The sequence below is a fragment of the Denticeps clupeoides genome, unplaced genomic scaffold (assembly GCF_900700375.1).
Source record: "Denticeps clupeoides unplaced genomic scaffold, fDenClu1.1, whole genome shotgun sequence".
Lineage (NCBI taxonomy): Eukaryota > Metazoa > Chordata > Actinopteri > Clupeiformes > Denticipitidae > Denticeps > Denticeps clupeoides.
The window spans coordinates 88,657-115,000 of NW_021629693.1; the positions used below are offsets into that span (position 1 = coordinate 88,657).

General features: G+C 47.9%; 4 protein-coding genes across 8 annotated transcripts in view; 3 read left to right on the forward strand and 1 right to left on the reverse strand.

The window, feature by feature from the left end:
* Positions 1–2,052, forward strand: part of LOC114771749 (paraspeckle component 1-like) — a 35,341-nt gene extending 33,289 nt beyond the window's left edge. Inside the window, exon 8 of the mRNA XM_028965090.1 lies at positions 2,031–2,052. The gene's annotated coding sequence lies outside the window, so the exon portion shown is untranslated. The remainder of the gene's footprint in view (positions 1–2,030) is intronic.
* A 32-nt stretch (positions 2,053–2,084) lies between these two features.
* LOC114771748 (rho GTPase-activating protein 20-like) lies at positions 2,085–11,864 on the forward strand. Of its 2 annotated transcripts, none has more exons than XM_028965086.1 (15): positions 2,085–2,303; positions 3,168–3,253; positions 4,003–4,173; positions 5,423–5,572; positions 5,754–5,795; positions 5,863–5,947; positions 6,017–6,094; positions 7,370–7,436; positions 7,548–7,733; positions 7,807–7,988; positions 8,254–8,418; positions 8,731–8,846; positions 8,946–9,135; positions 9,618–9,729; positions 9,813–11,864. In XM_028965086.1, exons 1-15 carry the CDS (start codon positions 2,229–2,231, stop codon positions 11,291–11,293), a joined length of 3,186 nt encoding a protein of 1,061 aa, XP_028820919.1. In that variant the 5' UTR covers positions 2,085–2,228; the 3' UTR covers positions 11,294–11,864. The 2 variants fall into 2 exon arrangements, with proteins under 2 accessions (XP_028820919.1, XP_028820920.1); XM_028965087.1 differs by having other exon boundaries at positions 7,810–7,988.
* Positions 11,865–12,748: 884 nt separating this feature from the next.
* LOC114771750 (adrenodoxin-like) lies at positions 12,749–20,035 on the reverse strand. The gene is made up of 4 exons (XM_028965093.1): positions 19,754–20,035; positions 17,823–17,947; positions 14,476–14,605; positions 12,749–13,170 (listed from the first exon to the last, which is right to left on the reverse strand). The coding sequence occupies exons 1-4, from the start codon at positions 19,888–19,890 to the stop codon at positions 13,065–13,067; spliced, it is 498 nt and encodes a 165-aa protein (XP_028820926.1). The 5' UTR covers positions 19,891–20,035; the 3' UTR covers positions 12,749–13,064.
* Positions 20,036–25,679: 5,644 nt separating this feature from the next.
* LOC114771752 (sodium-driven chloride bicarbonate exchanger-like) overlaps positions 25,680–26,344 on the forward strand; it is a 29,782-nt gene continuing 29,117 nt past the window's right edge. For 3 of the 4 annotated variants that reach the window (XM_028965095.1, XM_028965096.1, XM_028965094.1), the window contains exon 1: positions 25,680–26,005. In XM_028965095.1, the coding sequence (XP_028820928.1) occupies positions 25,715–26,005 (291 nt within the window). In that variant the 5' untranslated portion in view covers positions 25,680–25,714. The remainder of the gene's footprint in view (positions 26,006–26,344) is intronic. The other variant, XM_028965097.1, reaches the window with a different exon arrangement.

The following is a 26,344-nucleotide window of genomic DNA, read 5'->3' on the forward strand; positions in this document are numbered from 1 at the left end:
GACGTCCAAAGGAAGTGAGAGCTTTCAGTTTGGAAAAAACTCCAGTGAACCACGGTGAGAGCTGTTATCCGCGAACGGTGAAGCGGCCGACTAAAATTACAGCAGGAGCACGGCCACAACTCACCCGCAGAAGACCCCACGGCCACAACTCACCCGCAGAAGAACCCACGGCCACAACTCAGAAGACCCCACAGCCACAACTCACCCACAGAAGACCCCACGGCCACAACTCACCCACAGAAGACCCCACGGCCACAACTCACCCACAGAAGACCCCACGGCCACAACTCAGAAGACCCCACAGCCACAACTCACCCACAGAAGACCCCACGGCCACAACTCACCCACAGAAGACCCCACGGCCACAACTCACCCACAGAAGACCCCACGGCCTCAACTCACCCACAGAAGACCCCACGGCCACAACTCACCCACAGAAGACCCCACGGCCTCAACTCACAGAAGACCCCACGGCCACAACTCACCCACAGAAGACCCCACAGCCTCAACTCACCCACAGAAGACCCCACGGCCACTACTCACCCACAGAAGACCCCACGGCCACAACTCACAGAAGACCCCACGGCCACAACTCACCCACAGAAGACCCCACAGCCTCAACTCACCCACAGAAGACCCCACGGCCACTACTCACCCACAGAAGACCCCACGGCCACAACTCACCCACAGAAGACCCCACGGCCTCAACTCACCCACAGAAGACCCCACGGCCACAACTCACCCACAGAAGACCCCACGGCCTCAACTCACCCACAGAAGACCCCACAGCCACAACTCAAATTCAGGCTCACTTGCCTCGGTCAGGATCGGTGGTCATGACCTGCACGGCATGGTGTCAACACAGAAACCATTTTGCAAGGTGTGTTATGCCATGACATCTTTTTTTTTTCAGAAAAAGAACATCATATCGACAGTAAAATTTGGTGCAGGTGCTGGTGGTGTGATGGTCTGGGGCTGTTTTGCCGTTTTAGGACCTGGAAGGCTGTGATAAATGGAACCATGAATTCTGCTGTCTATCAAAAAATCCTGAAGGAGAAGGTCCGATCATCTGATGGTGACCTCAAGATAAAACGAACTTGGGTTCTGCAGCAGGACAAAGATCCAAAACACACCAGCAGGTCCACTTCTGATTGGCTGAAGAAAAGCCAAATGAAGACTTTGGAGTCCAGACCTGAATCCATGACCTTAAAAAGGGGGTTCATACCCACGAAAACTCTTTTTTTTTTAGACCTTCGATGTGAAATGACCTGCTGAACAATATATTTTTTCTTTTGAATTTATTTAATGTGAATGTGCAAATTGGCCCCACATGATCAGAAAATAGCCAACAGACATAAATGTTTCACTTTTTATATATGAATTATTGTTTATCAGAGATAAATATTTAATTCACATAAGATTGTTTTAAAAACATAATATTCAGTTTCTGTCATGCCAATTTTTTCATTTCCGGAGTATGACATTTTCAGCTTGATTTATTAATGCTTACATCACGAATAGTTACGGTGGTACTTAAAACCTTTTTTATTATGTCTTTAGTGTTATGTTGGTTAATCTATTTATTAATCTACTTATATTTGTTACATGTTACTCATGTGATGTAGACTTCAGGTTCACTTTTATGTGCAAATACAACGTCATTATGAACAGATGGAGATTATAAATTGACATGGCATATTTAACCAGGCTGGTAGTAGCCTAGTGGGCTAACACAGTCGAACCAGAAGTCCCAGGTTCAAATCCCACTTACTACCATCGTGTCCCTGAGCAGGACACTTAACCCTGAGTGTCTCCATGGGGGGACTGTCCCTGTAACTACTGATTGTAAATGTCGTAAATGTAAAACGTTACCAGATCCTTTTGATAGTTGAACAGGAGGAAGCTGTGCTTGAAAATCCCCAGTAGGCGGGAGGAACTGATGTAAATCATCTTTTTATATGTATATATATAAAATAATTGTGTTACATTTACTAAATTCATCTCTTTTTCCCATCTGTAATGATTTAAAGATCGGAACACGCCCGTGTGAGTGTGCGCTCTGCGCTCTGCGCTTTGGAGACCTTCCGTCCTCTTTAGGACCCAGGAGCGCAGCGGCGTCCTCCACCCAGACAGATGCAGCGCGGCGACACGGTCGGACACAGTCACTTGTCCCGCTGTCTGTCAGGACATGTGAGGGACGAGACGTGACGCCTCCATCTGCAGTCTGAATGGAAACCATGTCCCCGCAGCAGCAGGACGCGCTCAGCCACCGGCGGGGAGCACCAGGAGATTCCAGCAGGAAGGTGAGAAGTTCATCTTGCAGATCACCTTCCTCTCCTTTAAGAGGAGTTCTGATAGCTGAGCTCAGAGTCCAGCATAATTCCATGTTTGTGTGGAGTTATTTCCAGGATCCAGCGGTAGCCAGAGGTTATTGTTGGAACATTTCTTCTTATTTCACCTCTGGCATGAAGCAGAACTCAGATCCCAGCGTCCCCCTGCTGGTGGACCTCCTCAGGCTGGAGTGGATATGTGCTGACCTCTGGTTTTAGGGTTCGATCTCCCATCGTCCTTTGTTGGTTTTGGAATCTATGGATTTTAAAAGCTGGAGAGAAAAAGGCTGCTAATTGGTGGAATATTGATGTGTTCGTGTTCCGTGTCACACGGGCCCTGAACGCCTCTGCATTTAGTCCCCGTCCATGTCACCACACGACCCCTGCAGAAAATAAGCTGATTAAATGGGTGGACGTGCTGGGTAATAATTTTGCTCACATCTGTCAGCTTCCTGCTCGTATCATGAGATGAAGAGCAGGAGAAGATGAAAAAGCATTTTTGGTTATTATGGCTGATAAATCCAGTATTATTAGACTATATCAATCAAAAGAAGCATTTAGAATCCAGAAGTAGAAACGTACGTCTATATATATACACTAAAACTAAAAGTTTAAAACCAGCACAGACTATAAAAGAGGACGTGTGACGCTGTGTCCCCAACATCACCTTCAGATTGTCGATTGCTGGTTGTTGGGCGCCGCTTCGCATCAGTTCCATTACTTGACATGGTGCAGCCATTTCAACTCTTGCGTAACGGTGCAGAGTTGGAATTTTTGTCTGTCAGGCGTCACTGTCACTGATTCTCATGTCCTGTCCCCCTGTCCCCTCCGGCGCAGCGGATGAAGTCGCTGATGCAGCGCCGGCAGTCGGCCCCGACGCTGGTCATCAGCAAGGCCCTCGCTCGCTCCAGGACCATTTCCAGGTACGTGGGACTGCAGAGAGACCAGATGTCTGGAGGGGCTGATGAGGGTCAGTTTTAATGAAATGAAAGTGAAGTGGGACAGTGGTGTCCTAGCGGTTAAGGAAGCGGCCACGTAATCAGAAGGTTGATGGTTCAAATCCCGATCCGCCAAGGTGCCACTGAGGTGCCACTGAGCAAAGCACCGTCCCCACACACTGCTCCCCGGGGGCCTGTCATGGTGCCCACTGCTCACTCAGGGTGATGGGATAAATGCAGAGGACACATTTCACCGTGTGCACCGTGTGCTGTGCCGGAGCTTCTTTCTGTCGCCATGAGGAGGTAACAGGAGTCGACTTCTCATCTCCAGTCTGCAGGTGGTTGGCTGTAAATGGGATCTCCACAAGGTTCCCTCCCACTGCAGGAAGCCGTGATGTTAAGTGTTTGTTGAAGGATTCTGGAGGGACTTGTAATGAAAATCTGATGATTACGCTGCCTGTGAGCGTCTTCGTCCACCTCCTCACGCAGATATTAATCCTCTCACCAGGATCACCAGGCTATAAATACACCTGGCTGTCCCCAGACATGGACACCCTTCTTAAAGCGTCACCAGAGGGTGTGGTCAGCCCTGTGTTTCCCATGATCCCCTGATTCCTGAATTCAGCATTTTCTATTATCACTAGATGATCAGAAAAAATGATTTTAAATGTGCTCATTTGCATATCCTGGTGTAACATGAAAATAAATATTAAAATGCGAATTGTTATTGGAAGGGAGAACTGCCTGTCGCCGGTCAGCCCTGAGACCTGTCTCCTGGTCCAGTCCTTCCTCACGCCCTCGCGCTCCTTCATCGCCCACACCTACGTCCAGCTGAAGACCGGCCTGCAGACCCAGGAGAGGCACCTCTTCCTCTTCACCGACATCCTCCTCCTCACCAAGGCCAAGTACGTCTTGATCTATTATATACATGTTCCCGTCACCGCAAATTCACTTCGGAAATACCACGTTTTTCCGTCCTACGGGCCTCTGGAAAAGTGACCAAGAGGATTTTTATTTTATTTCCTCTGCGAGTTGTTAAATGTCAGCGTGGCGCGTGGCTGTAACACGTCGTACTGTCACTTCAGCAGACAGAGCGGCGCTCAGAGGGACCAAAACCCGGTGGACCACATGTCCTCCCGACCCAGAGATCCTCTCTGTAATTACCACCCAGAGGGCCAATTAACTCAATCTAATCCAGCGCCGGGATCAAAGCCTGAGCGTCCTCCTCCTGACCTACATCTGGCGTCATGTGACCTGCAGCCCCGCCGGCCAATCACGTGGCGGCTCGACTCCCGCATACTTTACAGCCGTATCAGGTGGCCTCACGATTCCATGCCATCATTACGAGAGTTACGGTCCCGTTCAGCCACGTGGATGCTCGGTTTGTCCAGTCAGGAGCGGCACTGATGTGACAGAAACGTCCTGGTCCAGACGTCAAATGAGGCGCCGCTTTCAGCCTGAACGCGGCACGCGCTGCGCTGCTGTGGGGTTCCAGCTTCTTCCTAAAAAAGGTGGATTTCTGAATCCCCGGTCAGACATTCCCGGTTTGTGTGCGGTTTCGACCGTACGCTAGCCCGCACGCAGCGGTCAAATTCCACCAACTTTGACCGCGGTGCGAACACAAGGCCGACTCAGTGGTGGCTACTCTTGCCGGTGGTGGTAGCTGCTCACATCAGGTCCTAAATACTGATGCTGGCCTACAAAGCCAAACATGGAGTAGCACCATCCTACCTCACAGCCCTTATTACACCTCGCACTGCACCTGGTATACTCCGAGCCTCCAGTACTGCTCGCCTGGTCCCTCCATCTCTGAAGGTACGAGGAAGACGCTCATCTAGACTCTTCTCCATCTTGGCCCCTCGGTGGTGGAATGAACTTCCAGCTCAGTCACTGAGTACTTTAAAACACACTTTGAACCAGAAGTCCCAGGTTCAAACCCCACTTACTACCATCGTGTCCCTGAGCAACACACTTAACCCTGAGTGTCTCCAGGGGGGGACTGTCCCCGTAACTACTGACTGTAAGTCGCTCTGGATAAAATGTAAATGAACTTCCGATGTGTTGGTACTGGCCGTGTAGCGTGAGTGGTCAGGTCAGTAGGACCGTACGGGTTGTGCTGGGTGTTTTGTGTGTAAAGTATCGTGTCCTTCTCAGGTCGTCCACCTACTTTAAACTGAAGGTCCAGGTGCGTGTGTGTGAGATGTGGTCGGCGGGCTGGATGGAGGAGGTGTGTGAGGGCAGCTGCAGCCCGGAGAAGAGCTTTGTCATCGGCTGGCCCACCTGCAATTGTGTGGCCACGTTCAGGTACGCATGTCCCTGCCCTCAGGGTCCCACAAGGTGGAAACCTGCGGTGAATTTACTTCATCAGTCCAAGGTTCTCCTGCACGGATAATCTGTCCTAAATCTGAAAAGCTGCACGGTTTTGGTGGTTCAGCTCAGAAGGATGTTCGTTCTTAACTCAGCTCCTTTCTGCTTTAATGAGCAGCACTGTGGAACAGAAGGAGAAGTGGCTTTCCCTCATTAGAAGGTAAAACGCTGCTTTCCCACCTCCGTCCCCACACAGATCTCGTGACAACGCTGTCCTTTTGTTGCAGCCGGATCAGAGAGGAGAAGGAGAAGGACGCCCCAAAGACCATTCCCCTGAAGGTCTTTGTGAAGGACATTGCCAGGTGTGCCCAGGTAAAGGTAGTGGCTGGTGCTGAGGACCGGGTCCTGGTGACCAAGTCTCAGCCTGTCCTCTCCCTGCAGGTGAAGACTCTCGCAGTGAGTAACACGGACAATGCACAAGAGGTCACCCGCCTGGCTCTGCAGCAGTTTGGCATCATGGTAAGTGTGACGTTACGGACGTGGTGCTCTGATGCTTGTCTGCTGGTTCATGGTTCTAGAGACATGAATCTACAGGGTGGGCCATTTATATGGATACACCTTAATAAAATGGGAATGGTTGGTGACATTGAACACATTTTATAAGTGGTCAGAAACTTGTAAATAATAAGTTTTTCTTGTGAAATTACCAATAAATCTGATGTGTCACATGACCCTCTTCCTATTGAAAAAACAAAAGTTGGATCCAAGATGGCCGACTTCAAAATGGCCACTATGGTCACCACCCATCTTGAAAAGTTTGCCCCCTCACATATACTAATGTGCCACAAGCAGGACGTTAATATCACCAACCATTCCCATTTTATTAAGGTGGATCCACATAAAACGCCCACCCTGTAGATTATTATTTTTGTTATTCCATATTCTGTATTTGGTTCATTTGGGGCCAGTGGTGGCCTAGTGGTTAAGGAAGCGGCCCCGTAATCAGAAGGTTGCCGGTTCAAATCCCTGATCCTCCAAGGTGCCACTTAGGTTCCACTGAGCAAAGCACCGTCCCCACACACTGCTCCCCGGGCGCCTGTCATGGTGCCCACTGCTCACTCAGGGTGATGGTTAATGCAGAGGACACATTTCACTGTGTGCACCGTGTGCTGGGCTGCAGTGCATCATAATACAATCACTTCACTTTAAAATTAATTTTTTGTCAGTTTTAAGTATGCAGTCATTTGGTACCGTTGCTCCATTAGAACAGACGTTAGTCATAAAAAAATGAAAAAGCATAAAACTCGCAGTCTGAGGATATGCAAGATAACATGAAATTAAAACAATTCAATGTCAACAACCACATTTATTTCTTATACAGCCAATAATCACATACAGTATGTCTCAATGGGCTTTGACAGGCCCTATAGTTGACACCCCAACAATTAGGGGACAATAACGGCGATATAAAAGCAAAAGAAAATTCATAATCGGGGACCTTTATATCAAACAAACCATGTAGTTAACAAAGATGTACCTGTCGGGTCAGATTTTTCTAGGGTTCAGGACGAATTCTGTCGGTTTCCTGCCCAACTTTTTCGGCCCGATTCCATTTCTAATTAGCTCTGGGTGGAATGTACATTATTACGAATGATTTCTGTATCGCTGCATGATGCACATTCCTCGGCTGGATATGAACCTCAGCGTGGGGCGGCGCCGCTGTGATGCCATCAGGCAACATGGCTCCACGTGGGTGGGCGTGCTTCTCTGTGCTGAAGCTCGTCTCTTTTACAGGGCTGTGTGAAGGACTTCCAGCTCTGGGTGAGTTCCAAGAGAGACAACGCCCCCTATCCTCTAATTGGTGAGTCGGCATTTCAACCAAACATTTGGCATCTAGTCATTTTGTGCAAATATCAGATTCCCGTGCTGAGTGTCAGGTGACATGCTGACGTCTCGCTCTGATTGGCCGCAGGCCATGAGTTTCCCTACAGCATCCAGATGAGCCACATGAGAGAACCTGTCCCCCAGACCAGCCCTCAGGAGCCCAGCGATCCTCCAGAGCTGCAGGCTGAGCTGATCTTCGCTCAGCTGGAGAATGACACCCAGTGCCAGTTTGTCCTCAAGCCAAGTCGGGTGGACGTGGGACAGTCTTTCACTGGTCAGCTGCTTTTGATGCATGTGCAGTGACCTCCAGTGACTGTGGCCTCCAGTCTGAATTCTTCTCTTTCCAGCAGAGGCAGGCCAAAAGCCTTTCAAAAGGAGACGTTCCCTCATCAGCTGGGCTTTCTGGCGTGGCTCCACCCTTCAGCTGGATGACCTGCCTCCGTCACCCACCCTCCCCTGCCCCGGGCAGCTTTTTGGACAGCCGCTCAGTGCCGTGTGCCAGGACAACGCCTTGCCCAAGCCAATCATGGTAAATAGCGAAACTGGCGTCGTGCACGACCCCATTTACTGCTATTCCTGCACATAGGGTGGTAGTAACACACTCGCCTATGAACCAGGTTCAAACACCACTTACTACCATCGTGTCCCTGAGCAAGACACTTAACCCTGTGTGTCTCCAGGGGGGGACTGTCCCTGTAACTACTGGTTATAAGTCGCTCTGGGTAAGGGCGTCTGGTAAATGACGGAAATGTAAATGTAAAGGAAGTCAGGTGATGTCCCCTGTTTTTGTGCAGGAGATTCTGGTGTTTTTGTACCAGGAGGCCCCGTTTACGAGGGGCATCTTCCGGCGCTCAGCAGGGGCCAAAGCCTGTCGGGACCTGAGGGACAGGATAGACACAGGGTCCCCAGATGTCTCCCTGGTCCATGAATCCATCTTTGTCATTGCCGCTGTGCTGAAGGTAGGCGTTTTCAGGACTGCATCTTAACATGGACTCCGTAGAAGTCCTGTAACTCAGTGTAGGGTGGCAGGAACGCCTGTGGAGCAGAGGGTGGGATGGACAATGTTCTAGGACTGGCATTGTGTCCATGTCCAATCTTCTGACAGTGTTACTGGTATGGTGGTACCTACCTTATGGTGCTATTCTATGATAAGGATGAAGAGGTACAGTTCATATTTGTAATGTCTGTGCCTCTGGGTGTCACACATTTTATAGTCAAAATTCATCCAAATGAATGAAATGTACTGACAGAGGGAAATCTCATAATCCCAGGACTTCCTGCGGAACATTCCAGGCAGCCTTCTCTCATCTGATCTCTATGGGCAGTGGATGGGTGCCATGGATGGTCCTGCTGAAGAGGAGCATTGCCAGCTGGAGGCGGTTCAGAGGTAGAGACAGTAGACTTGACTATGTGGTAGAGCGTCGTTTCCACCATTGACATCCATGTGGTGGGGGCTCATGACCTTGACCTCTGACCTTTTGTGCAGCTTGGTGGCCTGCCTGCCGAGTGAGAACCTCCTGCTTCTGAAGCACATGCTGGCCATTCTGCACCGCATCCAGCTCCACGCCCATGACAACCAGATGAACGCCTTCAACCTGTCGGTCTGCATCGCTCCCAGCATGCTCTCTGCCCCTGCCGCCAGCAGCCCTGAAATGGAAGGTGCTAGCGCCATGAAGGTGAGTCGGTCCTGTCCGGTCCTGTCTGCTCCCGTCTGCGTGTCCTCGGGTTCGACTTGCTCGATTTTCCCACGTTTTGTCCGCGTTGGGTGTTGATGTTGGTTTTATTAGCGCTCGTGTGTCTCTGGGAAATATTTTAAGCATTTCCTCCAGATTCCTGAGGTCAGCTCTGTTCTCACCACCCGCTGATCCTCTGCCGGTTTTGTTTGCTGGCTTTGTGCGGTGATGTTTGTAGACCACAGGAGAGACAGTAGGGACGCCGTCTCGCACATCTACCAGCAGGCCTGTCCACCACCCACAATCAGATGCTTGTTTGGTCAGAACTGGGTTGTTTCTCCATTACCTGCTCATGATAAGTAGATGATAACGACCGTGTTCCTGCACGTTCTACCTGCTTTAATGGAGGATTCCCGGGTTTTTCAGCAGCAGCCGTCAAGCTTTTTCATTTCTTACGATTTGGAGGCGCTTGTGCCGCTTTGTAGGTTTGTGGTCTGGTGCAGCTGATGGTGGAGAACTGTCAGGCTGTCATGGGAGAAGATCTCACGGCTCTCTTCAGAGGATTTCCACCGAGGTGCAGCAGCGACCATGGAGCTGGTGAGCATAAAGCAGAAGCGGAATTCGTCTAGAGGCTTCGCGGTGACTGACTGGCTGCTTCTCGCTCCTCTTTCCGTCCCCAGATATGTCGTCCCACCAGATGACCGACTCCTCTTACGACAGCCTGGAAAACGAGCTGGACAACGATGAGTCCGGTTCTCCCTTCCAGGCCTTCCAGCGGCCCAGAGGAAAGCCGGACTCTCAAAGTCGCGACTCCGTCATCACCCTGAGCGACTGTGACCTGGACCAGCCCGACGCAGGTCCCGCCCCGGCTCTGGCACGTCCTGCAAAGGCCTCGCCTGCGCTTGGCCCCGCCCCTGTTGAGGCGACGGCCACCTACCTTCAGGGCAGCCGTCGGTGGCGCCGCTCTTCTGAACCATCCGTCAGGATCTCCACGTCTTCCCCTGCCAAGCGCCTGGAGCGACACGAAGACAGAAAAGGCAGCTATGATGGATCAACAGACCTTCTGGTCGGCAGTGACTTTGACAACGTCTTTGCCAAGGAACTCGGTGTCCTACAGCTTGAAGTACCAGCCAACCCAACTGAGAAGAGCAGAGCAGCAGGTGCTCCAGGAAGCTCATGGAAGAAGAAGATGCAGACGAGGAAGCCACCACCGTTGGACCTGAACACCAGTTTCTCCAGCCTGTGCTCCCAATCGGCTTCCCCAACACGCTCGTCTGTGAGCTCACTGGACAGCGCCTTTTCTCAACATTCCACTGATTTCTCCACTTCCTGTCCTGTCTTTGAGGGAAACCTAAAAGCCTCTGGGAACATCTCCCCATGTTCACCGGGACCCCTTTCACCACGCTCTCCCACACAGGCATCTGTCTGCTCCCCAGGGCTCTCAGCTTCTTCACCGAGAGGCTCCTCTGCAAAGGAGACCTTCAATTGGAGCCACATCAGAAACAGCCATGGGCTGCACCCAAACACCTGGCTGAAACGTGACCGCAGACTCTCACTGCACCAGCAGGACAAGCTCGGCCTGGACGGAGAGGACGTGGACTCCTGTCCACTCCAGAGACAATCTACCTATCTGGTGTCTGATCCAGGTCCCAGGCAGATGTCCAGCAGCCCTCCTTCATGCCAGCAGGCTGAGCAGGAGAGGAAGGTCTTGCAGAAGACAGTGAAGCTGCCTCCTTCCATGTTTTACGGCCAGAAATCCCATTCCCTGATTCCCGGCAAGGAGAAGGATCCGGCAGCCCCGCGCCGGGCATCAGAACCGGGCGGGGCCGGCCTGGACCCGGAGAGAACGCTGGATCTGGAGCGACTTCACCAGAGGGCCCTGCGGCAGCAGGAGAGACACGGCCGTGGACTCAAGGTCTCAGATGTGGATCCATGTCCCCAGGCCCCCAAGGCCAGGATTTGTCTGTCACCTTCCACCACGAAGGTCGTAAGGGACTATTTCTCCTCGAACTGCCTCCACGACCCCAGTAGCTCCTTCACGCGGAGTCAGGAAGTGGCGCTCGCCCTCGTTCGAGGGAAACGAGAGTGGAGGAGGAGGTGCAGTGATCCCAGGCTGGACAACTTGGACCAGATGCTGTTCGCAGAGGAGTCTTACGTTTGAAGGAACGTTCTTCAAGATCCACAGCATCATGGCGGCCTCTTCCATTCGAACCCTTTATTTTCTCCCTCCAAACGTGTGGACGTTTAAAATAATTCTTCTTCTGATATTAGTTCTGCACATAGTGAACTTGGAATAGTAATAAGGAGGATTTTATTTCTCATCAGCTTCGTGTATTCTTTATAACACCTCGCCAGAATTAGTCGAGCATTACTGACCATGTTGGAAACGATTGTTGTTCGGTTATTATGAAGGGTGTGGATGAAGCGCCATATTGCACAGCTTACTACTCTCTCGTGGTAGAATAAATAATATTCGGTGTGTCCGAGGATGTTCTGCAAGAACGAATGTGAGGAGTGGAGTATGCGTAGGTACGCGTGTTTATAAGGCTTATAGATGTGGCGTATTGTACAGTATATATAAATCTATATATTTATATTTCTCGCGTTCAGGAAGAATGCTGAAGATTTTTATTGGACGAGTTTGTCTGCTCTGTATCTGTATTTGTACCTGTACGCCGCATATGAAAATGACCTGTGACGATTGGAATTGTCATAAATGAGTGAAACAGAAAGTGTTGCTTGTTCTCTTTGGAAGAACATATCCATGTTACTACATCAACACTGACGCTTTTAGAACATTGTACAAACCTATAAAAACCCTGAAATCCCACCTAAGCCACATAATAAAACCCTCTGACCTAGAAAGGTCTGGAACTGCTGTGTGGCAGACGGGGATCGAGACTGCAGAACTAGAACGTTCTGTTGGAATATTCTACTGTAAATGTGGAACTGCCTCAGGGGTCTGTTGTTGACTAGATATCTTGTAAGAAAATTGTTCTGCTGCAACAGACCACGTTCCTGTGGCAGCAGCCACCCAACATTCTTCTGCTGGTTTTATTCCTCATGCAGAACGGGACGCTGACCTCTGACCTGCTGAAATATCGTCCTACCGTATTACACGGGTTACCGCGTCACATGACCAAGTGCTGCTGCTGATGGGTGTGGCTCAGGAGCAGCTTTACTGCGGTTGTACACTAACTGTGGATGGTGAGACTGGGGGTGGAACGCAGATCTACCGGCTCCTGGTGAGAAAAGCCCAGGTCTTCAAAGGTGACCTTTCCTGGAGATGAACAGCAGTGGTCACCAACACCCACAAGCTTTCATTTTAACCATGTGACATCAGAGCTTCACCACCACCGAGCCTACGACACTCTGCACAAATGTCACTGTAGGACCTGCCAGGGGACACATCTGCCTGGAGCACACAGACAATCAAGACGATCATCCTGGAGACGCAGAATCTCTTCTGTGGTCAGGAAGATCTGAAGCTGATGTTCTGAAGTTCCCATAACATCATGCATTTCAAAAACACAAACCCAGATAATAAACGGCACCTTAAATTCCATTGTTCCGTGAACAGTGCCAATGACAATAAAGATTTATCTTAAGAAGGAACTGAAAACGAAACACAAGATCGATTTATTTTGTTAAGTTATAGAAAAATAGATGGATCAGTGAATTATGTATATTGTCCCATCAAACAAGTAATCATGTGGAGAGAACTGGACGACTGTCCTAAACAATTTCAAATAAAAGGCCAGCTGGGACATAAATAGTAATCATTGTACATTTTTAGTCTCCATTAAAACATTTTATCCTATAAAGTCTGTTAATTGTAATTAGGAGCCTGGATACGAGGGCTAGATCCTCTGCAGTTTCCTCATCTACACAGTCTGGTCAACTGCAGAGGTCGTGAAAGGATGGACAAGGGTCTACACAGAACCTCCAGACTGTCTGATGTCCATCACGCTCTCAGGGACACGCACCGTCATCCCGTCCAAGGACTTGGACAAGCAGATCTGGCACCCCAAGCGAGACCTGTGGGCAAAAAACATCATGGGTGTGGAGGTCAGAAATATTAGTGGCATTACGTTATTTATGAAACTGATGGTTCTTGTCACTGAGACAGCAAGCACAGCATCCAGTGAACCTGGGGCAGTGGTTGCCTAGCAGGTAAGGTCTCCTGATGTTCTGGTAGCGCCTCCATGCTCTGGACACTACGCTGACAGACACACCTTCTTGCCACAGCCCGCATTGATGTGCCATCATGGATGAGCTGCACCACCTGCGCCACTTGCGTGTGTTCTAGACTCCGTCTCAGGCTACCAGTAGAGTGGAAGCACCACCAGCATTCAAAAATGACCAAAACATCAGCCAGAAAGCACAGGTCCCCACCTGCAGGACCGCGCCTTTATTGGGGACGTCCAGCTAATTGCCTATAATTTCCTCTTGTTGTCTATTCCATGAGAAATTGATTGTCAATCAGTGTTGCTTCCTAAGTTTGATTTCACAAAAATGTGACTGACAGTGGAGTTAAATCGTGTTGTTTAAGTGTTCTCTTTATTTCTTGAGCATTTGAGTATATAAAAGCATATATATGACTATGTAAACTTAGATAAATAAAAAAAATCCTTTATGCATGCACACATACAATATATGTTTGTAGATATGTACAGTGGACCTAAATAAATACAGTACGTCCAGACTTTAAATCCATAGAATAGATCAGACAAGACGCCAAACTCTAAAAAACAGAAGCACTTTGAGTCGAAGAATAAATTCCTCTATGATTTTATGGGTTAAAAGGCTCCACACACACACACACAGTAGACATTGGTATCGTTCTAGCAGGATGTTTCTTGGCAGATCTGATATAAAAACGTGTTTCCTGGAACAGATTGTTCAGTCAGATCCCAACCGGAGCAGCATGTTCATCTGTGGCACGTCAGAACAGATCTTTAAGCAATTCTGAACGTGTGGTCTCAGAGATCAGCATCGAAGCCATGTTCATTTCTCACAAGAAAATATTGAAAATAAAACCTTTATGTTTTTTACATTTACTTTCTTCTCACTCTCTTTCACACTGTTAGGTGAGGAGGTTACAATCCAAATTCACACATTAGCAGATGGTGCAGATCTTATTATACAACATGAACGGCATTCTGAGAAGATTTGGACCAAAAGAAAGCAGCGAATGTCCTAGAGAAGCATCACAACAAACAACTGGCTTTAGGATCTAATCCCTCTGTTCTACTAATCTGTTCATGATCGGATCAGTCCCACCCTCCACTGCGATGTGGGACTCCGGTCATGTGACCATCCTGTATAGCAGGCGTCACTCACGTGTCGGTGAGACCGTAGGAGAGGTCCAGCATGTCCAGCTCCTCATCAGTCACTGGGCCCAAGTTGTGGTAGACCTCCTCCTCAAAGACGAGGTGACAGGTGGAGCAGGCGAGCGTCCCCTCACACGCACCTACACAAAATTACACATAGAGACCAACTACACATGAGTCCTCAAATAACCTGGGCGAAAATGAAAAAATTACATCTGTAATATCTGCACTTGTCCTAAACTTTTAGATGAGACTTCAGATAATGTGGAACATCATTTAATTTCAATGCAGACATTTCAAACACGATTACCTCTCGCGAAGTTACATTTTTTACTTATTTCAAAGGAATTCAAGGTTTAGAATATATATGTTATATTGAATAGTGCATATAGTGCAATAGTGCTTAATTAAAATATCCATACATTGCACCACATTTTAACTCTTAGTACTGGCCATCATATGTTAACAGCACTCGTGTGGCTTTTAGACCAGTGACGTTGTCGTCCCCTGCATCACACCATTTTAGTTGCATATATTGGTGTTGCATAAACAATTTATTTTGAAGTGTTGCAGTTTTGACACCCATTATACATTAATATTTGGTGCAATAGGTTTTGTCTGAATCCTTGTCGAGTTCACAGTATTTTATAGTGGACGTTGGTTTTAACAAGTGAGACTAGTTTTCTCAAGTTGCTTGTGTAGCTTTTGTCAGAACATAAGTACCCTGTACTAAAGCACGACAAGTACAACCTGCACATCACACTTGTCCATAGTTCTGACCACTAGTTATGGGGACAAAGTAACTTGTCCCATGCATCACATAGAGAATCATCCAGCTACACAGAATTACACTCAGGGACCCACAATGCATGAAGCGAGAGTGGGTCTCTGTGGTGTAATGTCCTGTGATGGCAGAGCAGTGGACAGCCAGGCGTGTGATGCTTTTCCATACGATTCAAATTCAATCCGGGGCCCTGAGAAAAAGCAACAGCGCTCATTTCTACGTTTGCGACAGCTCTGCAGGTCTACGTGTGTCCATTTTTTTTACTAATGCCCTTTCCTGACTGGGGGCTAAATGTGGGTACGTGAGATACGTAAAAAAAATACGTAAACAAGATACCAGTCGGGATTCGAGACACAAACTAGAATGCAGCAGCACTTGGGATGCTGCGCCACAGACTCGCCGAAAAGGAATCAATGTGGGCACGCCGGTCATGGTCTATCGGGACACGCCCATGTTGGGTCACATTTTAATCTGGTCGCCCTGCACATACAGACGCGAAAACACGCGATATAACTTTATTTTACTTGGCAGACGCTTTTATCCAAAGCGACTTACAAGAGGACACCAGCAATTCTCGTTCGGTTTCTATAGATTTTGAGTTACAAAACTAAGAGTCCTGCTAAGGAATAACTTGTCAGGAATAGAACATGCTGGGAATTGTTAAGTTCTAGATGAATTTTCTTATTTTTATTTTGTGTGTGTGTTAGACTCGTCTGAAATACTTTTTGAACAAGTGGGTTTTCAGCTGCTTCTTAAAGGTGGTGGTAGTCTCGGCTAGTCGAATGGAGCAGGACAAGTTGTCCCACCAGCCAGGGACAACAAAGGAGAACAGAGTTGACTGGGATCGGACACCCCGTGAAGAGGGAATTTTTAGTCTGGTTTCGTGTGCTGATCTGAGAGGGCGTGCAGGAGTGTATCTAGTAGTGTGTTGGTGTGTTTACAGCCCTGTAGGCAGCATCAAGGATTTAAACTCGATGCGAGCAGCTACCAGGAGCCGGTGGAGAGAGGTGAGAAGAGGCGGGACGTGGGGGTGTTTCGGCTGGTTGAAGATGAGACGGGCTGCCATATTTTGGACCATCTGGAGGGGTTTTATGGTGACTGCAGAGGCTCCAGCCAGGAGAGAGTTACAATAGTCCAGTTTAGAGATGACCGTTGCCTGGACCAGGAGCTGCGTAGCCTGTTGTGGAAGAAAGGCCGAATCTTGCGAATGTTGTAGAGAGTGAACCTGCAGGATCTGGAGATCTAGAGAACGTGATGATGGTTCAGACTCAGTTCGTTGTCAATCCAAACTCCAGGGCTTTTTGCAGACGCCGTGGGTGTTAACAGTAGTGAGCCAGTTTGAATTGAAAGTTCAGATCAGAATCTGGATAGGTTCAATTGGAGGTGTCGCTCAGACATTCAGGCCGAGATAAAATATAAGTTCTTATAAATTCGTATTCTTGTATCCAGAAAAAAGGCTGTCTTGACAGGAGCGAAAAAGCACAGTGACAACCTCAACAAAATATTTACAACTTTTGTCATAAAATTAATTGGGACAAAAGTCCTAAATATGAGACAAATTCTCCAGTGTTCTGTAGTAACTGTCTGTTGGTCACGTCAACAGACAGCCTGGTGTAAAGCGGTCATAAACGTGAAAAAGAGTGATGTTACGAGTCGGACTCGAATTGTGCATTGCAAAAAGTTGTCATTGAATTCTCTGGAATTCAGATGCATTGTAATACATTCAGATTCAAATATATTCAACTCAATTTCAGTTTCTACAAACCTCTGCCCATTGAAAGGTTACTTCCCTTTTTCCACCCACAGAATTTCCCACCCCGCCCCTAAAACATTATCGTCCCGCCTCTCTCCTCCTCATTAGCATTTAAAGCTACAGACGGTGCAACGGCACGTCCTGGGAAATCTCACTGTGGGACCGGATCAAAGTGGCTGTAATTCTGCACCGGGAGACTTCAGATACAGAATTAGGGGACCAAACCTAAACTGTCTAACTTCATCATAACCCTGGATGGCCTTTCTATCTCACCAAGTACTGAAGTAAAGGATCTAGGCGTCCTCATGGATGCAGGTCTCGTTCGATTGGCATGTAGATAATATCACGAGGAGAGCATTCTTTCACCTTAGAAATATTGCAGAGATAAGAATCATGATCTCAATGCATGATGCAGAAAAGTTGGTCCATGCGTTCATCACATCAAGGTTCGATTACTGCAGCTCATTACTGTCTGGATGTTCTAGTAGGTACATGAGTAAACTCCAACTAGTACAGAATGCTGCAGCCAGAGTTCTAACTAGAAGTAGAAAATTAACACAGAAGCAACATGGAGGTACGAAATTCGAGCTTTGTACAGAAGGTCCCAGATCCCAGCAGGTCATGTGTGGGGGGTGTTAACTGTCAGGTCTGTCAAAGCCCATTGAGACATATTGTATGTGATTTAGGCTAAATAAGAAATAAATGTTGTTGACCACAGACCGATATAAACTAAAAAAAAGTATAATTCTTTATAGGAGAACTTTAAAGCTCTTGTGTAAGATGCATGTACATTTATGGAAAAATTGGAAAAATCTCTCACCAAAGCCATCAAAGTCAAGGTCCTGGTTCACAACCACATCCAGCAAACTTTCACCAGGGGAACCTTGCACCGTGATCCTCTCTCCGTCACGGTTAATGAAGTTCACAGTTACCTTGTTTTCTGACCTAAGAAACACACACACACACACACACACACACACACACACACGTTAGTCACCCTAATCTAACAAATAGTGAGTAACACACTCGCCTATGAACCAGGTTCGAACCCCACTTACTACCATCATGTCCCTGAGCAGGACAGTTAACCCTGAGTGTCTCCAGGGGGGGACTGTCCCTGTAGGCGCTCTGGATAAGGGGTGTAAATGTAAATGTCTATATTCTGGTGCCCCAACAGTATGTGAACCAGTAACACAGTTTCTCTTCTCTTACTGAACTGGTCGACTGATTGATTTGTGATTTGCTGTAAAGTCAGTATTAAGTATGCTATGTGTATTAAAATCTACAGTGAAATATGAACTGCGCTATGTGGGGGTTTTTTTTGTTGCTTTTATTTGGGTCTTTGTGTCCCCTAATTCTGTATCTGAAGTCTTTCTGAAATTCCGTCTTGGTGCAGAATTGAAGCGAAAGTCAAGTCATTGTGAGACACTGCAGCGCAGCACACGGTGACACGGTGAAATGTGTCCTCTGTATTTAACCATCACCCTTGGTGACAGTGGGAACCATGACAGGCGCCCGGGGAGCAGTGTGTGGGGACGGGACCTTCATCAAGGGGACCTCGGTGGTTCCATGGCGGATCGGGATTCTAACCAGCAACCTTCTGATTACGGGGACGCTTCCTTAACCGCTAGGACACCGCTGCCCCAAAAGGAAGTCGTGTCTGTGTTTTTCCAGAAAAAATAAAACGAACCCTCTGGAGCTAAAAAATACATTCGTGCTCATTTTTACATCCAATCACCGAGCAACTGCAATAGTTCTCACGTTTGGAAGCCATGACGGTCGGTGAAAATAATATTTTAGGGGAGGGGCGGGGAAAGCATGAGAAACGGGAGGTTACCTTTCCCTTTATGACATCATGAGGGGACAAATTCCAGATCCGACCATCTGAGCCGCCGCTCTCTGAACGGTGAAGCAGAACAAAACCCTCTTTACACCCATCACCATTTCTAGCAACTGCAGGACCATAGACAGGCTAGAGGAACTCGGTCACATTTTCATAGTAGGGGACCTTTAACTTGACATCTGATTGGTGAGCATTATTGTTCATCCCACAGGAACATCAACGCAACGTGATTAAGGCCGTGTCCACTCAAGAATGTGATCTGGCCTTGCATCCACGTGAAGCCAGTGTTTAGGGGACCCAGAACGGTGAATTTCTCTTTTCTCCTTATCAGAACATCACTTATAAAGCACCGTGAAGAACGTATCACCCAGCACTGATATTCCAAACCAGAAACAGGTTCTACAACCCAGACATCAAAACATGGTTTTTAAGGCGCCGTGTAGAACCAGCCAAACATCTCTGACCTCCGGAACCACAAACAGGTTCTATAGTCCGGACGATTTTCTCCAGTGCACGTTACAGGGACAGTGAAGAGTCCTGCTCAGGGTGGGGTTTGAACCTGGAGAAGCCGCACTTGGACATAAAGAGCTGCATTACATAGTGAGTATTGTACCGCAGACCCGTACACGGTCCAACACAGCCGGTCTCCTCTCGCCTCCTGAACCCAACATCGTGCCACTTTACTATTCCACAAGTCAGTACTGTGGAACCAGCCTGAAGGTTCTCTAGACGGAACGTAAGGAGAACATGGAGGTAGAATAACTCCCTGCTGCCCCCTACCGGCGGCCCAGCGGAACGTCAGGACTGTTTGAGGTGAACTGTTGGCTAAAGTATGGCCTACTTAGCGAGCGTGTTGATGAAGGTTATTAGGCGCTGTAGAACCGCGACGGTGACGTTTTTACTCTCACCACAGAGCTCCGGTGACGAGTCGCGAACAGATCTGTCGGGCGCTGGTCCTCCTCGGGTCCCCGCACAGGGACGTTTTCCTCCAGGCGACTCGGGACGCTCCGCTCAGTAACCTTCCAGCAGCGAAGACAAGAGACATGGCTGCACCGCAGCTGCTCCAACCCTTCAGACAAACGACGCTTCCTGGTGACTCGCTGCCCAGCCGCAGAAGATAAGAGTTCACCGAGGAGCCACCGCAGGACCACGCATGTTCCGATCTCAGCACGGAGCACAGCGTCCACCAATCACAGGGCAGCGTTCGCCCACGTGGGCGTGCCTACGTCATCACGCATGACCCTCGGGAGCGTCGATCCTGTTTCGAGACGTGTGTGGGAGGAGTTACGTATTCTCAACAACTTTTAATCAGTCACTAAATTAAACTAGAAAAGGACGTTTTTGGCTTGGAAAGCAGTGAAAGGGTAAAAGACAAGAGGATGAAAGGATGAAGAGGAAGAATGGAATCGTTGCTGAATTAGTTCATTTCGTGGAATGGGTGAAATTGTACAACTGACCTCCGATTTAAGAATAGGATTTTTAAATGTAAGATCTCTCACACCTAAAACGCTGATTATTAATGAAATTATTACAGATCAGGGGTTTGATGTACTGTGCCTGACCGAAACTTGGTTAAAACAAAACGAATTTGTCGCATTAAACGAGTCTAGTCCTCCTGGATACAGATATGTACCCCAACCTCGCTTAACTGGAAGAGGAGGTGGCGTCGCAGTCATTTAGAACCCTAACCCTAAACCCGGACATGGATTTAACTCTTTTGTCTGACCAATTTGAACAGATTTAACCAACATAACCCATGTAGTCTCGCCAAAAATCATTATAAAAAGTTTATTCCATTGATTATTACTTATAGAACCCTGGACCTTACTCCGAGTTTCTCAGTGAATTTACAGACTTTCTTTCTAACCTGGATGTATCTGTGGATGAAGCCCTAATAAAGCCCTAAATGCCAGAGGAGAGGAGCAGCTGAGCAGAATAGAGATTCAGAATAGAGACAACCTTCGAACCGACAACCTTCTGATTACGGGGCCGCTTCCTTAACCGCTAGGCCACCACTGCCCCACTCGACTCCCGGGTCACTTGCTTCAACAGGTACCCTCAAGGTGTTCCCAGCACGATAGTAAATGGTCTAAACCAGAAACCAAAATTTTGATGGCCGTGTCCGGGCGTGGCCTCCAAAGCTGGTGTCAGCTGTGGACGATGGAGCCGGCAGTTCTTTAAAATGCATGTTGAAAAATGAGCATGTTGGTGTTAAAGTAGACGTGGAGAAAAGGTTGATTTTATCCTGACTATACACTATTCTATATGTTATATATGTAATACACTAATGTCAGGATAGTAGAGGTGACGGGAGAGGACGAGATCGGCAGCATGTTAGCACGCTGGATACAGAAACTTTAGAAAAGATGAGATAACAGTAGTTTATTTTATTTAAAGTGAAGTGAAACCGAATACAGTATTTGATTCGGGTTGTTTTTTTGACTGAGACCATTTTGAGTGGAGAGGTCGCGCCATAGGAGAAGGGAACGTGTGGAAGTGAAGGTGGATCTCTCCGTGACTTCCTTTTTCGTTCCAGGGTACAGATAAGCACGGGAGATCACACCATACATTTACATGGAAAAATCATACTACCTGGGTAGATGCTTTTGAGTTTTTGTCCTACAGTTTTCTTTTTTTTTTCAGTGGACCATTTCGCCTTTTTAGGCGGCTGATGGACATTTGGACTCTTTTGGTTCTGTGGGAGGGCCGAGCTCTGAGTTCTTGATTTATGTTTTTTCTACTCCTCCTTGAGCCCTGGCTTTAGAAGAGGCACGCTATAGTATAAAAACTATATGTGTGTAGATGGTGCGCCTTACATTAGCATTCTATAACATTTTAGTTGAACTTATTACATCTCTTTGTTAGCTTTAAGACGTAAGTAAGACTTGCTTTTCAAGCAAGTCTTACTTACGGCCGGTCTCATCTCAAGAGGTGAGGAAGGTTGACCCTGGGTAGTACTTGGATGGGAGACTGCCTGGGAGTAGCAGGTGCTGTAAGATTTAACTTTTTTATATCGCGTTGTTAGTTTATTACTAATGTAATTCTGTTTTTTTCACATTTTAATACATTTTTATGCCTTTTTCTCCTTTAAAAGTCAAACATTCTAGCCGAAGAACGGCCGATCTTGTCTGATCTCGGAAGCTAAGAAGGCTTGGGCCTGGTTAGTACTTGGATGGGAGACTACCTGGGAATACCAGGTGCCGGAAGCTGTAACTATTGAAAAACTTTTTAAGTTGAACTTTTTACATCGCCTTGTTAGTTTTTTAGTAAGTTAGGGGGTATTTTCACTCTTTGATTCATTTTCCCACCCTTTCCCAACCCGGTTAGTACTTGGATGGGACATTGCTTTGGAATACCATGTGATTTAACTTTTTGATAAATCATGTAAGTTGAACTGTTTTATATTGTTTTTTTAGTTTTGTACTAAAGTGTGTCAGGTGGTATTTTCACTCTTTGATTCATTTTCTCGCCCTTTTTTTCTCTTTAAAAGTCAAACATTTTCAAGCGACTACACCAGCCAAAGAACAGCTGATCTCGTCTGATCTTGGAGGCTAAGAAGGGTTGTGCCTGGTTAGAACTTGGATCTGAGTGCAGGTGGAGAAGGTGGTGGAGGAGGTCAAGGTGGAGAAGGAGGAGAAAATGAAGGAGGTGGAGGTGAAGGAGTAGGATGAGGATGTTGAATGCTGGTGATGGTCACACAGAGCTTCTGTATTACATCTATAGAAAATTCAGCTTTAAGCTTTAATATAAAATTTAAAATGAATAAAATGGAAAAAAACTGGCAACAGAACAGATTACAGTATTAATCGGAGATGACAGTCGTTCTGGTGCATTTCTCTCAACTATACAACTGTATAGTGCCTGTTGAAAACGAATCTTCTCATCATTCGCAGCAAATCCTGAAGTACATCCTCAGTGAGCAGTATACCAGGTTCGGAGTATACCAGGTGCAGTGCGAGGTGTAATAAGGGCTGTGAGGTAGGATGGTGCTACTCCATGTTTGGCTTTGTAGGCCAGCATCAGTATTTAGAACCTGATGCGTGCAGCTACTGGGAGCCAGTGGAGGAACGTAGCAGAGGGGCGGTGTGGAGAACTTGGGAAGGTGCATTTTGTATGAGTTGTAGAGGTGGGATGGTACATAGTGGTAGACCAGCTAGAAGGTAGTTGCAGTAGTCCAGTCGTGAGATTACTAAGGACTGAACCAGTAGATGGGTGGCCTGGGTTGACAGATAAGGGCGGATTCGTCTGATATTGTAGAGAAGGAATCTACATGAGCGGGAGAGATTGCTGATGTGAGTTGAGAAGGAGAGTTGGTTGTCTATTGTTAAGCTTGCAGGCTGTTGAAGGAGAGAGCTGCGAGTTGTCCAGGTAGCAAGATCCTGATGTGGTGAAGAATCTGCTGGAATGAATATTAGTTCAGTTTTGGTGGGATTGAGTTGGAGGTGATGGGCTGCCAACCAAGATGAGATGTCGGTTAGACATGCAGAGAATTTGGAAGCAGCATGTAGATCAGAGGGAGGAAAGGAGAAGAGGAGTTGTGTGTGATAGCTGATTGTAGACACACTGCTCAAGGACTTTAGAAAGAAATGAGAGGAGGGAAACTGGTCTGTAGTTGTTGATGTCTGTAGGATCAGCAGTGGGTTTCTTTAGGATTGGAAGAACCCTGGCTGTTTTAAAGGCAGATGGTACATGGCCAGATGAGATTGAGCTGTTTATGATATAAGAAATGAAAGGGATGAGGTCAGGGTGTCATGTCCATGTGGGCATGACGCGGCGGGTGAACGGAGAGGATGACGAGGAGTGATGAGGAATGAAGGACGCTTTCACCTGACATCACGGAACAGGGGTTTTAATGGTGAATCACAGGACAGGGGAGACATCCGAGACGTAGACACTGGTGAACATGGAACATAACTTTAAAGACCTGACAGCGGACAGAAACGAACAGGGCAGCTTTATACAATTAACACAGGTGAAAACGATTAGGGAACATTACACATGACAACAACGGAGTAACCCCCATTTCGGACCGGATCCTGACAGAATCCCCCCCTTCTATGACACGACGCCTGGCGGGTCAGATGAAGCAGTCCATGAAGGAGGGAGGAAAAGTCCAAAACACAGTCTTAAATGGTCCGAGTGGACAGGAGGAATCGAACGGAATCGATTCGAGTGAACCAGGATAGAAAAGATGAGCAGAGAAGAATGATTAATGAATGAATGGTCCGGTATTCCAGATGGACGAGCGGCGGTTCTCCAGCGCAGACGGCTTCGGGCCAGTGTGGTACCGGCACCTCGTCCGCCGTCAACATGAGACCGCCGCTCCCTGTCAGTCTCCGGCTCGTCCCGCTGAATGGCCGCTCCTCACCTTCAACGCCGCCAGACACGGGACTGAGAGGCAGGGGTCGGGACCCTGCTGAACATGAAGCCATGGAAGGCCAGGGACAAGGAAGCTGGGCGGCGTCCTCCCGGCGAGTCGCGGCTCCTCCGATCAGCGGGGCTGCGTCAGGTGGTGTCCAAATGTGGGTCAGGTCTTTCTGTCACGTCCATGCGGGCATGACGCGGCGGGTGAACGGAGAGGAGGACGTGGAGTGACAAGAAGACGTGGAATGAAGGACGCTTTCACCTGACATCACGAAACCGGGGTTTAATTGTGAATCACAGGACAGGGGAAAAAAAAAAAAAAAAAAGTGAAGTGATTGTCACACGTGATACACAGCACACGGTGCACACAGTGAAATTTGTCCTCTGCATTTAACCCATCACCCTGAGTGAGCAGTGGGCGGCCATGACAAGCGCCCGGGGAGCAGTGTGTGGGGACGGTGCTTTGCTCAGTGGCACCTTTGCGGCTCGGGATTCGAACCGGCAACCTTCTGATTACGGGGCCGCTTCCTTAACCGCTAGGCCACCACTGGAGACATCCGAGACGTAGACACTGGTGAACACGGAACATAACTTCAAAGACCTGACAGCGGACAGAAACGAACAGGGCAGCTTTATACAATTAACACAGGTGAGAACGATTAGGGAACATTACACAGGACAATGAAACTCCGGTCCGGATCCCGACACAGGGGAGATGGTTCGGAACATTGCTAAAGGGATTGGATCTACTGGACAGGTGGTTGGGTTGCCTGTAGATACAATCTGAATGATTTCATCAGATGTGATCTTAGAAAATGGATTTAGAGCAGTTGTAGAACCTTCAGAGGGTAGAGTAGGATTTGTGGTGGAGAATGTCTCACAGATTTGTTCAATCTTCCCTGTGCAATTTCCCACTTGTGGGACTAATAAAGGTTTATCTTATCTTATCTTGAAGAAGTTGGCTAAATTATCAGCTGTTAGGGAAGACATACACACTAAAATACACACACACACACACACACTCAAATACACATACATACACTCACATACAAACACACCCACACGCATACTATCAAATACACACATACACTCAAATACACACACATACACACTCAAATACACATACATACACTCACATACAAACACACCCACACGCATACTATCAAATACACATACACACTCCAATACACACACACTCAAATACACATACATACACTCAAATACACACACACACACATACTCTCAAATACACACACGTACACTCAAATACACACACTCAAATACACATACACACTCAAGAACACACACACATACTATCAAATACACATATACACACACTCAAATACACATACACACATACACACTCAAATACACACATACACTCAAATACACATACATACACACACACACCTAGTTCCCTCAGCCCAGATGACCGCACCAGGAATAAATCCTCTTGTGCAGCAGTATAGCGGAACGTAATACGCGGAGGGTGAAGATGTGGCGCCATGTTCATGTCGTGTTTCGGGCGGCAGGGGGCGCTGGCGGCCTCCTTTTCTCCAGCGCGGACAGAAACGTTATTAACAGCGATTCCGATCCCGCCACCACCAGGTCTCTTTATTCTAATTACCTTTATTCTATTGCCCGTCTCGAACCCGCGTCCCCGGCGCGCGTCACGTCGCGTCACGTGGTCATATTCCTGCGCGAGGCCGGCAGGGGTCTGTGTCTGCGTGCGTGGCGGTGAGAAGATGGACGTGAAGGACCAGGGAGCGCAGATGGAGCCGCTGCTGCCACCGCCGGTAAGATCCGCGGGTTCTACGTTCTTTGTTCGCGGCGCGCCACGCAGCGCCATGTCTGCGGCGTCTGGTGGCCAGAGCAGGTGCGGCTGGTTTCTGGAGAACCTCCTGCCTGCAGCTGGTGATCTGTGCTGAGGAGCAGCCATTTTATCTCCTCGGTGGGGACACTTCAGAGCAGGATGGAGATGATGAGACAGAATACGCTGATCGATTATCTGGTTATGGTGGACATCTTCCTCTCCGAGTTGTAACTTCAAGAAGGTCCACAGCTGGATCTCCAAATGCTCCACCTCTAAAATTGCAGCTCTTGTGAGATGTTCCCATAGTGCTCAGGACGTATCG